Source organism: Giraffa tippelskirchi, chromosome 5 (assembly GCF_054371585.1).
Source record: "Giraffa tippelskirchi isolate mGirTip1 chromosome 5, T2T-mGirTip1v1.2.pri, whole genome shotgun sequence".
Classification (NCBI taxonomy): Eukaryota; Metazoa; Chordata; class Mammalia; order Artiodactyla; family Giraffidae; genus Giraffa; species Giraffa tippelskirchi.
This window is the reverse complement of record NC_137279.1, coordinates 116,289,902-116,306,202: the sequence shown is the minus strand read 5'-3', so window position 1 is coordinate 116,306,202 and position 16,301 is coordinate 116,289,902. Positions and strand designations below refer to the sequence as shown.

Sequence of the window (16,301 nt, the reverse complement as noted above, 5' to 3'; positions counted from 1 at the left end):
TACACACTGACTAGTCCAGAGCACATTGTTTTACATGTGTGTTTTACAAGTGTCTTAAAATTCCAGCTTATTTTTATTTGCCCCTTCCTCTGTCACTGCCACACTGCCAATATAATATTTCTTCTTCCTTTCCTTGCTTTTCCTTCTACAAAATGGTGCTAAATTGCCATTTGCTCTATAGTCACTAAGCCATGTTTGACTCTTTGAGACCTCATGGACTGTAGCCTGCCAGGCACCTCTGTCCATGGAATTTTCCAGACAAGAATACTGGAGTGAGTTGCCATTTCCTTCTCCAGAACTTCCCTTTAGGAGGAATTTTGATATCCTAAGCATCATTTATCAGTACATTAATGTGTCACACTGCTCACCAGATATTCACTAGATTTTAAACATACATATGCAAACTACTGAAAAATGGAAGTTACTAACTTTTATGGGGTTTGTCCTTCCTCTTCTATTTGGAAATGTTTATTGAAATGTATACTTATTTTTCCTAAGGATAAAAAATAGAGGGATTCATAAAATTGGATCTATTTAGACTAAATTCTTTCCAAAGAGTTTTTGAAGATGCAGTTAAGATAAATACAGTTAGGATTTCTTAGGGACTACTACTATGGGTAGGGCTTCCCAGGTAGTGCTAGTGGTAAAGAACCTGCCTGCCAAAGCAGGAGACATAAGAGACACCTGTTCAATTCTTGGGGCAGGAAGATCCTCTGGAGAAGGGCATGGCAACCCACTCTAGTATTCTTGCCTGGAGAATCCCATGAACAGAGGAGCCTGGCAGCTACAGTCCATAGGGTCATAAAGAGTTGGATAAAACTGAAGCAACTTAGCACATACTACTATGGATGAAATTATTTAGAAAATATGACTATGAACAGATGGATTGTGTTTACTTCTTACTCTCCTAAGCAGTTCCCCACCTTTTTGAATGTGTTAACACAATGTGAATTTCACTTTACTAATGAAATCAAACCTGAAGGAATAGGAAATAATGGCTCCTAATTGTGCCAGAAAGATCTTCCTGAAATAGCCCATTTTCCAAATAGCATCTACTTTGGTTTCATATTAAGGCTCTCAGCAGTTTTAAATCATATCTATGGCAGTGTAAATTTCATTGCATTTCTACATTCTGTAAAATATTGGCTGACTTTCCCAAGTGAAGCTCTCATTATATCTAGCAGAATCCAAGTAATTAAAATGCATTTTCCCCTCATTTTGATCTCATCTTTCTCAAGGTGTTTTTATCTGACAAAAAATAATGCCTTCAGTTTACTTATAGATCAAAATATTCTAGTAGAAACTTCCACCTTTGCAGAATAGGTTTTACATTGCAGCTTTATATATTTTCATTGGCCCTTAAAACTAATTTACAAAATATAAAAGAGTAAATTATTTGTCCTGTTTAGGAATGCATGGGAGAAAAGAAGCTTGATATCTACCTAACCTTCATGTACTCCTCTTCCTAAACTCAGACTTGTTAGACATCTGTCCTGGGTAAAAAGTGTTAATTTTGTAATTACTAAAAACACTTTCAGTGAGAGAGATACCTTACTTACTAAAGGACAGCAGACTGCTCAAAACAATAGGTGGCTAATTTGTTTAATACAGACAAGTATCAATCTAATTAAAAATAAAAATAAATAAAATACAGCTTTAGTAGATAAAGACAAAACATATGAACAATTTGACATGAGCAATATGTTTATATATAAACATATGGAAAGTTGTTCAACTTCACCAGTACTCCAAATAAAAATATGATTAGGTTAATCTCCCATCTGCTAAATTAACTGGCATTAATAATAATAGTTAGTACTAGTAAGAAAATGGTGAGACCATTGTACTCTGTTACTATTGGAGCATACAACCCTCCACTTATTCAAGGTGTTTATTAAACACATATTATGTGCTAGGCATTGATAAAACATCACTGAACAAGAATAATAAGGTTCCTGCAGTCATGGAAAATGTCTATAATGGGAAACGTTAAATGACTAAATTAAAAAAAAGTTACAAATTTTTCCCATCTTAAAATGTACCTTTTTCCTATTTTAATTCAAATAAAGTTTAGAATTTGGTAACATATTTCATTGATTGGAATTCATCTTGCAATTATATATTGAATATGCATACAACTTATAAGACAAGATTCTTCCCTTCTGCAGATATTGATATAAATTAATTAATTAGTTAATTTATTTGAAGAATTACCATGATTTCTCCAAAATAGCATTCAAAATAATGTACAGAAAAATCTTTGTTGTCTAAATATTAAAAATACTCTAATGTTCTTGTTCACCATCCGTTTAGACCCTTCATTTAACATTCATTTGAAAATTAAATTGTAACGTCAGATTAAGCACTTAGCAGTTCATCTAATCCAACATTACATTTCCTTTATGTCCTCTGGGTTTTGAAGGTGCATTTTGTACTTTATTACACACCGGTCAGAGGTGTATAGAGGAATTATATTTATTTATGTGATTGTGTAGATGCACCCATTTTGAATTATTTTAGAAAGTATGCAGTGAGCAGACACAATAATAATAACAACATTCACTGACACATTAGAGTCCATTGGCAAAGTGGTACTGGTACTAGGACAGTTGGGGGATTTCAGGGATAAAGATATTATCCTAATAGATGTCATTCCTACTGTAAAGTCTACCAAAATACGATTTTATAAAATATGGAAAGTTTTAAAAATACACATTACTGAAGTAATCATTGAAGTGTGCTTTAAAAATAGAAAAAACATTTATACATTTCAGTTTTGTTAAGATTCACTATCTAAACCTAAATTTAAACATAAGCCATTGTCTTTCATTTTCATTATCTCTTTTGTGTCAGTGCAAACTTATAAAGTCTTTCTGAGAGTCAGTTTAGTGATATTCAGTCAAATATTAAATAAGAGTATATTTTGACTCTCAAACACTTGTATATAAGTCTGTTCTATAGAAATATGTAATTGTACTAGGGTATAAAAAGTTAAGGTGTTAGTTGCTCAGTTGTGGCTGATTCTTTGCAACCCCATGGGCTGTAACCTGCCAGGCTTCTCTGTCCATGGACTTCTCCAGGCAAGACTCCTGGAGTGGGTTGCCTTTCCCTTATCCAGGGGATCTTTACAACCCAGAAATCGAACCTGTGTCTCTTGCATTGCAGGCGGATTCTTTACCATCTGAACCACCGGGGAAATGTATATGTATATCTGTACATACGTGTGTGTGTACAACAGTTCTGAAAACTTGGAACATTCCAATGTGCATCAATCATAAGTAAAAATGCGCAGCAATCATTAATAAAACATTTTAGGATGCCCAATATTTAGAGAAATATGTAGTCAATAAAACAAATAAGATGTACCTAAATACTGCAAAATAGAGCTTTATGACAAAGAAATGTATATATAACATATACATGCTTGCAGGCTAAGTTGCTTCAGTCATGTCTGACTCTGTGCGATGCTATGGACTGTACCCTGCCAGGCCTGCCAGCATTGTCAGGCGGGGTCTTTACCACTAGCGCCACCTGGGAAGCCCTATATAATATGCATATATTGTATTGTGTGAATATATTTTATTTTATACATATAAACATACACATAAACATTCTATTTCCTTATAAAATTATTTTATTCATGCACAATAGCTATATTACCTTTATAGAGATAATAAATCTTCAAACATGAGTGCATTCCTTTAGGTGGGAGGATTAGTGAGTGTTAAGAGTGACCTTTGATATAAATTCATAATCCTTAACATGCACTTAAAACTGTAAAACCATTAAGGATGGTTACAGCCAGAGTGAGGATTCTGGGAAAGTGATGACTGGGATGAGTTATTTTTAGTTTTCTTGTTTCTTTCTGTGTGGTTGAGTGTTTCATAGAGAGTATTTTCACATATACCTATATATTTAAAAAGAACCAAAAATAGAACTATGTTATTCTTTGAAACCTTAATTTATTAATTTGATGCATTTAATACACATATTATTAATGAAAAAAATTTTCCACTCTCACCTATCTCCCAGTCTCATTTTGGTAGATCAGGAAGTATTTACAGTATTCCACCAGCTGCTCCAGATTTAACTTCTTTCTTTGTCCCATTTCTTCTTCTTAATGGGAAAGTGCATGGTAGAGAGGGGAATTTTTATGTTTCCTATTTCTTCATTTAAGAAGTCTTTTGGAATACTTAAACTGTATTAATCAATTAACAATATTGAGAAGTGACAGCCAAGGTATTGATTGTTAGATATAAAATTCAGTAATTCTATGTATCCAAATATATATTTATCTCCTTACTCTGTGTTCTTTCCTCTACTCTGTAAAGGAAATACTTTTTATAAGTCAGTGGTTCACAAACTTAGCATTCGTCACTTAGCAGGCTTCTCAAAACACAGATTTCTGAGCCCCTGTATTGGTGTCTATGAGTAGTTTTTTCTAGATTGGAATGGTTTAGTTACCATTTAGTAAGTCCCCAGAAGCCTGGCAGAGTACAGGCCATGAGGTTGCAAAGAGTCAGATAGGACTGAGCTACTAATGCACATACACACTCACAGATGATGCTGAGACTGAATTCAGGCACCATACTTTGACGATCAATGGACTAAGTAAAAGAGAAGGAATAATTCCAGACGTCATGGAATTCGTAATCTAGGGTTGTATTAGTTTTCTATTACTTCTGTAAAAAATTACAGCAAATTTTACTGGTATAAAACAACACAGATTTATCTTAAACTCTTCAGGTCAGAAGTCTAAAATGGGTTGGCAAGACCACGTTCATTCTGAATGCTTGAGGTGAGATTTCTTTTTTCCAGTTTTGAGGGACTTCCTACATTCCTCGGCTCATGACCCTATCTTCAAGGAGCAGTACTTTCCATATCCCTCTCTCTCTCTTTCCCCTGCACTTGTCATTTGTCACCATTTCTTCTCTGGTTCTGATCCTCCCGCTTTTCCCTAATAGTCACTTTGTGATTACATTGGACCTACTCCAAAATAATCCTTCCATCTTCCTTATCAATTGCTCTGTGAGGCAACAGAGTCAGAGATTCTTGGGATGAGAATGTGGATATGACACAATTCTGAACCATAGAAAATCATACTTGTAGGTATGGTGGTAAGTTGAAAGTAGCGTTCAACCAAAAGATTATGTGTATGGAGACCCAGGTTCAATCCCTGGGTCAGGAAGATCCCCTGGAGAAGGAAATGGCAACCCACTCCAGTATTCTTGCCTGGAGAATTCCATAGACAGTGGAGCCTGGTGAGTTACAGTCCTTGGGATTGCAAAGAATCGGACACAACTGAGCAATGAACTTTATATGTATATATGTAATGCTTTGAGTGAACCAGGCAACAAATCAACTATACAACCTTGGCTAAATCAGTAGATCTCTTTGAACATTTATTTCATTTAAATGGAGTGATTGATTTAGTTATTCTAAAATAACAAATAGTTCTTAATTTGATTCCACAACTAGAGACTAGCTCTGATGTTTTTATGACAGTCAAAGGTAAAATATGTGCTGATTTAAAAAGTGCAGATACTTTAGATTTCTGTTTCTGTCTTTGTATTTCAGTATATGTGTCTTTTCTTTTATAACATAATCTGTTTGTACAATTATGCTATGTTTGCCTGAAAAAAAAAAATGTTGCTTTTCTTGTAGTAAAAGCCCATGGGAGAAATGCATTTTAGATGGCATCTAACATGTAATCAAGTATATAGAGATTGCAATGATAAAAAAGAAAATACTAAGTTTATAATTTACATTCTTTTTACAGATCTTCAGAGCTCTATGCCAGTAAAGAGAGCCATGGTTTTACCAGTTCTCAAGCTGAGACACAGTGTGAAGAAGGCTTCTCGGAGCAATGTGGAGAACTGGATGGCAAGGTAAATTGGTTAAGGGGTTGAAAAACAAACTGTGAGACTTTGTAAACTTTTTTCTTAGATAGTGAATTTTTAATCAAAATTCAAATGGGAAGATGGTTGCATCCGAGAATCTAATTCAATCTTGGTAATACCATTCACAAGCAGAGACATGGTGACACTTTTCATGTAGGGCAATTTGTTTTACTAAATTCTGAAGGGACTGAAATGTTCCAACAACATCCCAAATCATTAGTTTAAACATGTAAATGTTTTCATGTAAAATAGAAGGTTTTAATGTTTCTACTCAAATTTGTGTAAATGTAAGATTTGCTGTAGCAACATGATGGTGTTTCAGTATATTTTTAACCATTATCAAGCACCACTAGAGGGCAGGGTTATTTCTCAATTTTACTTAAATTTATTTCCTTAATATGAGATTAACAAAATACCATCCTATTTACATTTTTGTTAACTTTCTGAAAGGCAATTTTTATATGATGGCACATTCAGATTAATTTCATTCTAATCATTTAAGAAGTCCTTTTAAAAAAAAAAAAACCTCAAATTCCATCCTACTTGACAAAATTTTTTTTACCTTAAGAAAGGATATTAATAGTTGAAGGACAGATGATGCTGTTTTAAGTCTGAATAATCCCTGGTTTGTTCAAGTATAGGAGAAGATATCTTTTCTTTTTTTAGTCAAGAAGGACATCACAGGGAATAATAGTGAAATTATATTATATTGTCAAAGTATCATTTTAGGTTAAGCAGTCATTAAATATTTCTTAATTGTTGACCTTTTTTAGACCCTGAGGATAGACATAGAAAGACATGTTATTTTAGATATTATTTTCTTTTGAAAACTGACCTTAAATCCCCTTTACAGAGATGAATTTGAGCACTTCCTTTGTGCCTATGTCCTTACCTCCATCTCAGAATGTAAAATATTGTGCTAGAATTGCTCTCACACGGCTTGTGAGCTCTTTGAGTACAGATTCAAGATTCTGTCCACTGTAGGTCAGCAAGCAAAGTAAGACCTTCCAGAGAATAGATACTCAATAGCAATTGGTATCTTTATTATAATAATGATAGAAAAAAATCAAGGAAAAACTAATCATTTACTATGATAATATCTGTATTGTGTATGATTTTATTTTATTCAATTTCAAATCAATGTAGTATTGATTTTAAAATGATATATGGAGAAAAGTGAACCAACAACTTGGTTCTCAATTAAGTCTTCAGCAAACATTTTTTGGGGACCTAATTTTTTTTTGTATTATGCCCAGTGCTGGGTATAAAAAGATGTTTTAAATGTAGTCTAAGCCCTTAAATGACCAGTGCAAGTAAAAGCACATAAAACAGATAACTTTGATGTTTATGAGATAAAGTTCTTTGATTAGCTTATGACTGATTTTCAGACCAGCTAAGAAAAAAGCATATCATGTTCAGCTTTTGGATTATGCAACTATACCAGCAAATGGAGAACAAATGTTTTGCCAAATGATTCTGCAACATAATAAGTTCAAGCTATATCATAAAAATATGTAATAAAAAGCATGATATCAAACTAACAAAAGTGCTCTTGGGCAGTGATAGTCTTTAAGAAGTGCTACTTATTTGGCCTGCCAGCCCTGGCCTCAATATCTTATATGAAAATGGCTACAGAGTCTGTCAGATTCAAAAATTCTTCTTGCTTATATTGGAAAATAATTCAGGAGATTTCAAGGATATCTGTATTATGTGTATTTATTTATTCAAGTGTTTGCTTATACTGTATATTTATATACTATGTAACATATATTCAGAAATATATATAGACACTTTCATGCACATCACATAATAGCAACTACAAATACTTATTTAGCTTTAATGTTAGGAGATTTTATGTGTAAAATGCTCAAACCCTTCTTTGTAAACATCTGATGAAACTGTAAGCCAGATATGACTAGGATACATATCCTAATTATATTCTAATTCAAATTTTCTTATTCTCTCTTAATTTGTTTTCTGTCATTTGCTGAAATTCATGTGTCCATAGCGTTCAGTTTATACATTTTTTTCCTATTATTTGAATATATTTTTGTATCAGAGCTTTGTCTCCTTTTATTTGTTGTAAGTTTATATTTTAAGGTACAGTCTTCAGATGCTATGTTTTTTCTTTCCTTTCAAATATTTCTGTTTATCTTTGATCTTGTACTGATTTATAAAAATTCAGGAAGATTGAGATGAAGTAGTACTCCATAAAGTTTACTCTAAATAGAAATTGAAGTAAAATTTAATTGGATTAAGCAGATTAGGGGGAAAAACACAAAATAGTGGCTTAAGACTGAAGAACCTTATTAAAAGAACAGCTTGAGTATACCGGGAATAACAACAATAACAACAAAGCTGTAATTATAAAGTATTATAATCAGAGAGAGATTTTTAAATTTCAGTGTTAATCAGCTGTCTGATTAAAAGGAGAAGGAAAAGAGCTTTCTGTTTTGCCAGGACATTTCATGGAGTGCGAGTTACTTTCTGAGGGTGACTAAAGTCCCTTTACTCTGAATTTTAAGGACTTTACGTTATCCTGACTTCCCATTTCACCATGTCCTTTACAAGTAGCAAGAATTAGAGCTGTCTTTGAGGTCCTGAACACTTGTGATATATATAATATATTAAATATATTTTAATATATTTTTATCATGTAACTATATATCTATATATATTTTAATATATTATTATAACTATATATATCTATATATATTTATATATGTGTATGGGGAAAAACTTGATGGCATATTCAGGTTTTTTTTGTTTCTACATTGTCTTGTTGTACATAGGAAATACCTATTTTCTAGATTAATCAACTCTTACTAATTGTGAACACTGAGAATGATTGCTCTTGTCCTTGAGTGTATTTACTAGCATATGGGGACAAATATTTAGAGCCATACAAAGGGATTTAGCATTTTGATTCCCATTATTGTGAAGAAATGTAAATGTTTACAGTATATATCCAATGATGTTTGTCCTAGAACTCAGTATAATGAAATGAAACAACTAATTTAAAATAGAAGTTATCTACAGCTTTGAATAAATTTATGACTTAACTTGATGTAGAAGACATTATTTGGCTTCCTACTTATCTTTAATATCTTAAAATGCACTAAAACATAGTCAGTCTAAATATAGTCAACACTCCTGAGAGACAGACAAAATTGAAGTAATGAGTAATTCATAAATGGTTTAAAGAAATGTGACATTTTTAAAAAATGTGGATAAAGAAGACTTGTTAATTATAATTCTCCACCTTGTTCCATAAACAGAGAACCAGCATGAGAAATTTTGTTGACTTTCTTTTTAAAAAAACACAGTATGTTACACACACTCTGCCAGTGTAGAAATATATTTCTAATTAAGTATGTTTTCCTTAAATGATATATTCTGAAGACTTATCATGTTAGCAAGATAAGAGTAAATTATTAGCATAATATCTGTGTTCAGGGTAAGAAAATGATGCCATTTTTTCTTTCTCTCTTCTTAAATTCACAGTCATGATTTGAAGGGATTAAAAGCTCTGGTTTTTAAATATAGGAAAACAACAGCTCTTCAGAGACTAGCTCAGACATTGACATTATTCTTCTTGTTATGAACTTGGCTGCTTTGAACATATTTCTGATTCTGCAACTTAGCTGTGTTTATATCAGTTCACTGAGGTAAAAATACTCCCAAAATCTACTTATAAAGTGTTCTGCAGGTGGATTTTGTCTGATCTGCTTCAAGGAGTTTGGTAGGAGTTCCTTCCCATCAAACACTTTCCCTGCTAACTGGTGGGAGAAGTTTTGCACATCTAGCCACTGTATGTGCGTCACTACTATTGCCTTCATCATAAGGTACTTTGTTTAGTTATACAGCTTCTTTTTTTCACTAGACAGTAAACTCCTTGAGATAGGGAATGTATATTAAATCTGTGTCCCCTTTACCTAACACTATTTTTGACATAAAATTCTACTCGTTAGTCTTTGACTATTTATATCATTTTCAGCAAGGTTCGTCTATATTCATAACCCTATCTTGAATTTTGTTAGAAAATGTGGCTTAGTTAAAAACCTGCATTTTTAATGAAAATTAAAATTCCATCGACTAAATCTAACTCTCTCCTGTTGACATAGGGGACTGTCTAAATATAATTCCAAATCATTCTATATTGTTGTAATTCAGGTTTTGTATGGTCATTTAGCATAGAAAAACAGATTTGCACAATTGACTCTCATGGTATTTCAGTTTTCAGAATGTACTTAACTGTTTAGTTTGCTAGTAAAGCTATCTGTGGCATAAAATGTGTATGTGAGTGTATGTGTATATGTATTTGCCCTGCACAGAATTATGATGTCTATAAATTAATAAATGAACAGAATTATTGCTTTAGAATAACAAAGTTGGGAAAAAAGATTGGAAATGTACATTTATGAAAAAAGACTGTTTATTTCCTAGAGAGAAAAAGTAAAGCTATCTTACATACATGCATACACACCTATTGTTTTAATAGTGGAGAAATACGTTAGTAGGGAATTGAAATTGCCAAAGCCAGGAAATAGATATGCGTGTAGGTTAGCATAAAACACAAACACACTTAGTGGTCAAACATTTTTTAAACACTGTTTCCCACTAAAAGTTTATAGATCTCCTTGGAGAAGTGATTGATTCTAAGGCTAGAGTAGGGAACTGAAAAATGAGCCTGTACATCTTATTTTTCCATAAAATGATAATGATTTTATCATGATCATGGATTCTATGGATTTCCTAATACCCTTTTTCCTTTAAAAAGGGTTCAGTGAAGATGTTTCTTTCTGCTCCATGGTATCAGGGGTTTCAGCTAAAAAGATTTGCTGGTTGGTAGCAGGAATCATCTGAAGGCTTATTTATTCACATTTCTGGTGGTTGATTCTGAGTTAGCTCAGATCCAGGACCTCACTGTGGACTCTCCACGTCCATGCTTTCACTTCCTCATGGCACAGTGGCTCGATCCTAATAGCAGTTGTACCTGGAGAATCAGAAAGATCTCTCATCCAGAAGTCACAGAGCCTATACAAATACAAGGAGAGGAAATAAAGACTTTTTCCCCTGCTTCCTCCTCCTCCAGACCAAAACCATACATTCCCCGAGGAATGTGAAACTCACATTGTAAGAAGATCATGTGAGATGGAAGAGATACTGGGTTGTCCTCATCTTTAGAAAATAATCTTCTTTATGTGTAATGCTAGTTAACAGATTTTGATAGTTGTGCTGTGGTTTTATAGACAGTCACCTTAAATGTAGAAGTTTCTAGTTAAATATTCAGGCGTGATGGAGCATCAAATCAGCAAATTACACACAAATGACTCAGGAAAGGTGTCTGACAGAAATGTTCAATTCTTGCGAAGTTTCTGTTAGTCTGTAATGGTTTAAAAACCAAAAGTAAGCAAACAAATGAATACCTAAATTTGTAAGTGGAGATTTCCAGGAGGATCTAACTGATACTACTTTGTAATATGGAAATGGAGAAACATTATATCTGTTAGAGGGTGGGAGATTGGGGGAGAGTTGTAGATTGCTATACACAAGGGAGTATTAAACTGTAATGACAAGGATGTGACTATAAGGTTTTAGTTAAATGTTAATATTTGAATCATATGTTCAATGGTATTCAACCATAGACACACTCTGCTCTCTACCTTATCCTCTACCAAGCTACGTGGAAATGCATGGGAGAGTTCTTTGTCATTAGAATGAATGGGGAGGAGCTGTTAGGATTGTGTAGGGACTTCAACAGGTTGAGTAGGGACTTCAACAGCAAGCATGCTTCTCTAGAAATTGAATGTATATCCAAAATGCCCTAGTGCTGCCTTCAAAATATACTGGCTGGGTGAATACTTGAATTAAGCAGAAGAGTTAACATAAATATATTTTAAATAATTAGAATCATTTTTCATAAAGCAGTAGAAATAGAACATTGTTTTTTATGATATGTAGTCAGGCATTCATAATGGAAACATAAGTACAATTGATAATTTGATTATTCCATCTCAAAAGTTAGAGTGGTATCTCAAATAGCACTTTTATTGCCATGCTAATATTGGACAGTAAATCGTAGTTGTTAAAGGTACAGGTTTTACAGCAGATCGTGTTTCTATTACTTACTAGTTTTGTGACCTTGAGCAAAGTATTTGTTTTATTTTCCTGTGAAATAGACTTAATGCCTTACAATATTGTTGTGAGATAATAGACTTAAAGTGCTTAGCACGGTAAGTTCTTATATATCTAATACATGACAGATATTATTGTGAATAATCATAGTATTCACAGTTGTGGTGATAACAATGATGACAGAAACAGTAAATAGAAGACTTCCTAAGTTTCATCTACCAAGAAAAACTTAACTGTTATTTTATAGAAACGTCATAGTACTCTTGAATGGGGGAATTAAGTTTTTAGCGCCTATTCAAGTAGAAAATAGCTTACACTGTCAGTAAAGTTTAAAATTTTTTAAATTTTTTTCTTTACCCATTTTTCAGGAAAAAAAATACAGCCTTTTAAAGGTAATGTAATAATAGGAAAGTTTGAAGCAACGGTTTTTCAGGTTAGAAAGAGAGAATTGAAGAAATCATACACCAGAACTACCTTTCTTAGCTATACTACTTAAGTGTTTTAAATCCCTAAATGAATGCAAAATTATGATTGCTATTAGACTCCACATTTTTTTCTCCAGAACAACTATTCAATATAATGATAGTCACATATGTAACATTCAATTTAACAGCAGCCATGCTTAAAATTCTCCAAGCCAGGCTTCAGCAATACGTGAACTGTGAACTTCCAGATGTTCAAGCTGGTTTTAGAAAAGGCAAAGGAACCAGAGATCAAATTGCCAACATCCGATGGATCATCGAAAAAGCAAGAGAGTACCATAAAAGCATCTATTTCTGCTTTATTGACTATGCCAAAGCCTTTGACTGTGTGGATCACAGTAAACTGTTGAAAATCTTGAAAGAGATGGGAATACCAGACCACCTGACGTGCCTCTTGAGAAACCTGTATGTAGGTCAGGAAGCAACAGTTAGAACTGGACATGGAACAACAGACTGGTTCCAAGTAGGTAAAGCCGTATATCAAGGCTGTATATTGTCACCCTGCTTATTTAACTTATATGCAGAGTACATCTTGAGAAACGCTGGGCTGGAGGAAGCACAAGGTGGAATCAAGATTGCTGAGAGAAATATAAATAACTTCAGATATGCAGATGACACCACTTTATTGCAGAAAGTGAAGAAGAACTAAAGAACCTCTTGATGAAAGTGAAAGAGGAGAGTGAAAAAGTTGGCTTAAAGCTCAACATTCAGAAAACTAAGATATTGGCATCCGGTCCATCACTTCATGGCAGATAGATGGGGAAACAGTGGAAACAGTGGCTGACTTTATTTTTCTGGGCTCCAAAATCACTGCAGATGGTGATTGCAGCCATGAAATTAAAAGACAGTTACTGCTTGGAAGGAAAGTTATGACCAACCTAGACAGCGTATTAAAAAGCAGAGACATTCCTTTGCCAACAAAGGTCCATGTAGTCAAGGCTATGGTTTTTCCGGTGGTCATGTATGGATGTGAGAGTTGGACTATAAAGAAAGCTGAGCGTCAAAGAATTGATGCTTTTGAACTGTGGTGCTGGAGAAGACTCTTGAGAGTCCCTTGAACTGCAAGGAGATCCAACCAGTGCATCCTAAAGGAGATCAGTCCTGGGTGTTCACTGGAAGGTCTGATGTTGAAGCTGAAACTCCAATACTTTGGCCACCTCATGCGAAGAGCTGACTCATTGGAAAAGACCCTGATGCTAGGAAAGATTGAGGGCAGGAGGAAAAGGGGATGACAGAGGATGAGATGGCTGGACGGCATCATCGACTCGATGGACACGGGTTTGGGTCGACTCAGGGAGTTGGTGACGGACAGGGAGGTCTGGCGTGCTACGCTTCTTGGGGTCGCAGAGTCGGACAGGACTGAGCGACTGAACTGAACTGATATCATAGAAAAAGTAAAAGGGAAAAGTTAATTTTAACAATATATTTTTACTCAAAATGATGAAATCATTATTTCAACATGTGTGTGTGTGTTATTTGCTCAGTCGTGTCCAACACTTTGTGACCCTGTGGAATGTAACCTACCAGGCTCCTCTGTCTATGGGATTTCCCAGGCAAGAACACTGGATTGGGTTGCTATTTCCTTCTCCATTTCGACATGTAATAAATGGTTAAAAAAATTATTGGAATTTTTTTTTTTAGTCTTCAACATCTGAAGTGTATTTTATACTTAAAGAGCATGTCAATTGAGCTGGCCACATTTCAAAAGTACTCAGTAGCTTCACTGGATTAGTAGCTGCCATATAGGACAGTTCAGCCCTGTAGGATGTTAAAGAACCTGCCTACCATAGCAGGAGACATAATGAGATGCAGATTCAATCCCTGGGTTGGGAAGATCCACTAGAGGAGGACAGCCATACACTCCAGTCAGTATTCTTACCTGGAGAGTCCCATGGACAGAGGAGCCTGGCATGCTACAGTCCACAGGGTTGCAAAGTTGGACACAACAGAAGTGACTTAGCACCCGGCATGTAGAATATATTAAGTTACTCAGTCATGTCTGACTCTTTAAGACCCCATGGACTGTATAGTCCCTGGAATTCTCCAGGCCAGAATACTGGAATGGGTAGCCTTTCCCTTCTCCAGGGGATCTTCCCAACCCAAGGATCGAACCAGGTCTCCCGCACTGCAGGCGGATTCTTTACCAGAGCCACAAGGGAAGCCTGAGAATACTGGAGTGGGTAGCCTATCCCTTCTCCAGGGAATCTTCCCAACTCAGGAATTGAACCGGGGTCTCCTGCATTGCAGGTGGATTCTTTACCAACTGAGCTATGTATTTATACGTAGTACCAACTTATGGTTTTATTACTAAGTATGAACACAGTATTTGTCAGTAATACCTTCTGCTATGTTAAAGTTCTGGGTTGAATAATGCTATTTAGATACTATTATGTATTTATATCTGAAATACTTGAAGCCTAGCTACTTAATCCAGTAAATATGCAGATGCCCAGGGAGTCTCATCAGTATTTCTTACACAAGTACCTTCTCTGAGACTTATTCACTGTGGGCCTGCAAGAATTTATTCCAAAAATTAATTAAAAACTTATTTTACATCCCAGCACAGATAATTTGAAACAATCATTTCCCATAAAGAGAAGACCAAAATTGAAGAGATTTTCTTGAAGTGTCAGAAATTCCCTGACTGAAAAGACATAAAGTGTCCTCTGGAGAGAAGAGAAGGGAGTTTTCTGAGATAATGGTAGAGTTCATTACCAGTAAGGAGTAATGATTTCTTGAAAAGTTTGATTCTGCAAACTTGCTGCCTGTTAGATGATTGTGCCTCCAATTATTATTGTTATTATATATTAATTATTATTTATTAGTACTTATTATTATTAATGTTTAATGCCTTAATGTTACTAGGATGCAGTATAACATCAATCTATAATTTACTAAAATTTTAACTAAGAAATCATCTCATTTAGTAGCAAATGGAAGACAAATAGATCAACCTATATGTAAATACTAAGGTTTGGGACCAAACAGATGTGAGGGTAGGAGTGTATTCAATGTGAATACAGAGTTAAGTTCCTTTTATGCATTTGATTATTTAACTTTTACAATAACTCTTAATGGGCCATATAACCAGTAACCACCAGTATTTTCAGCAGGAAGTAGGGAAGTTAATTGCTCAGGTCATGTAGGTAGTAGGAGGTATGTAGCTAGGATTCAAACTCAAATTAGTCTGACCCTAAAGTCAGTGACCTTAACATTTAGACTACCTGTCTACTTGTCAAAAAAATATGAAATTATTTCTTCCATGAACCCACCTGTTTATTCAACTATTTCTAATGTATTCATTCTTTGGGCTCTATCATCGTAAATAATTTTTTCTAGTAGTTTAATTTGATTTCATATGACTAAAATTTAAATTTATTTTTAGCTTAGAAATCTTGAAATTAGGTACCCCTCCACTAAATTGGGCAAAATATCCTTATAAGGGTACCTAGTGGCTCAACCCCATGGACCCCAGGGATCAGACCCAGGTCTCCTGCATTGCAGGAAGATTCTTTACCAGCTGAGCCACTAGGGAAGCCCAAAAATACTAGAGTGGGTAGCCTATCCCTTCTCCTGTGGATCTTCCTGACCCAGGGTTTGAACCGAGGTCTCCTGCATTGCAGGAGAACTCTTTGCCAACAGACCTATCAGGGAAGCCCTCATCTTTATCAGCTTCAGTAATCTCCCAAGTCTTTTTTGGTGCAGCCACTCTGAATTCTATATGCTCTTCCTTTCTTGGTAACTAACACTGTTTTTCCCCCCCAACTTTGAAACCAAATGG

The 16,301-nt window shown here is 34.6% G+C and overlaps 1 protein-coding gene across 1 annotated transcript in view; it reads left to right on the top strand.

The window, feature by feature from the left end:
* The window catches only part of LOC145507884 (uncharacterized), a 542,600-nt gene that overhangs the window by 74,289 nt on the left and 452,010 nt on the right, over positions 1–16,301 (top strand). Inside the window, exon 2 of the mRNA XM_081495372.1 lies at positions 5,780–5,888. Within this exon, the coding sequence (XP_081351498.1) occupies positions 5,780–5,888 (109 nt within the window). The remainder of the gene's footprint in view (positions 1–5,779; positions 5,889–16,301) is intronic.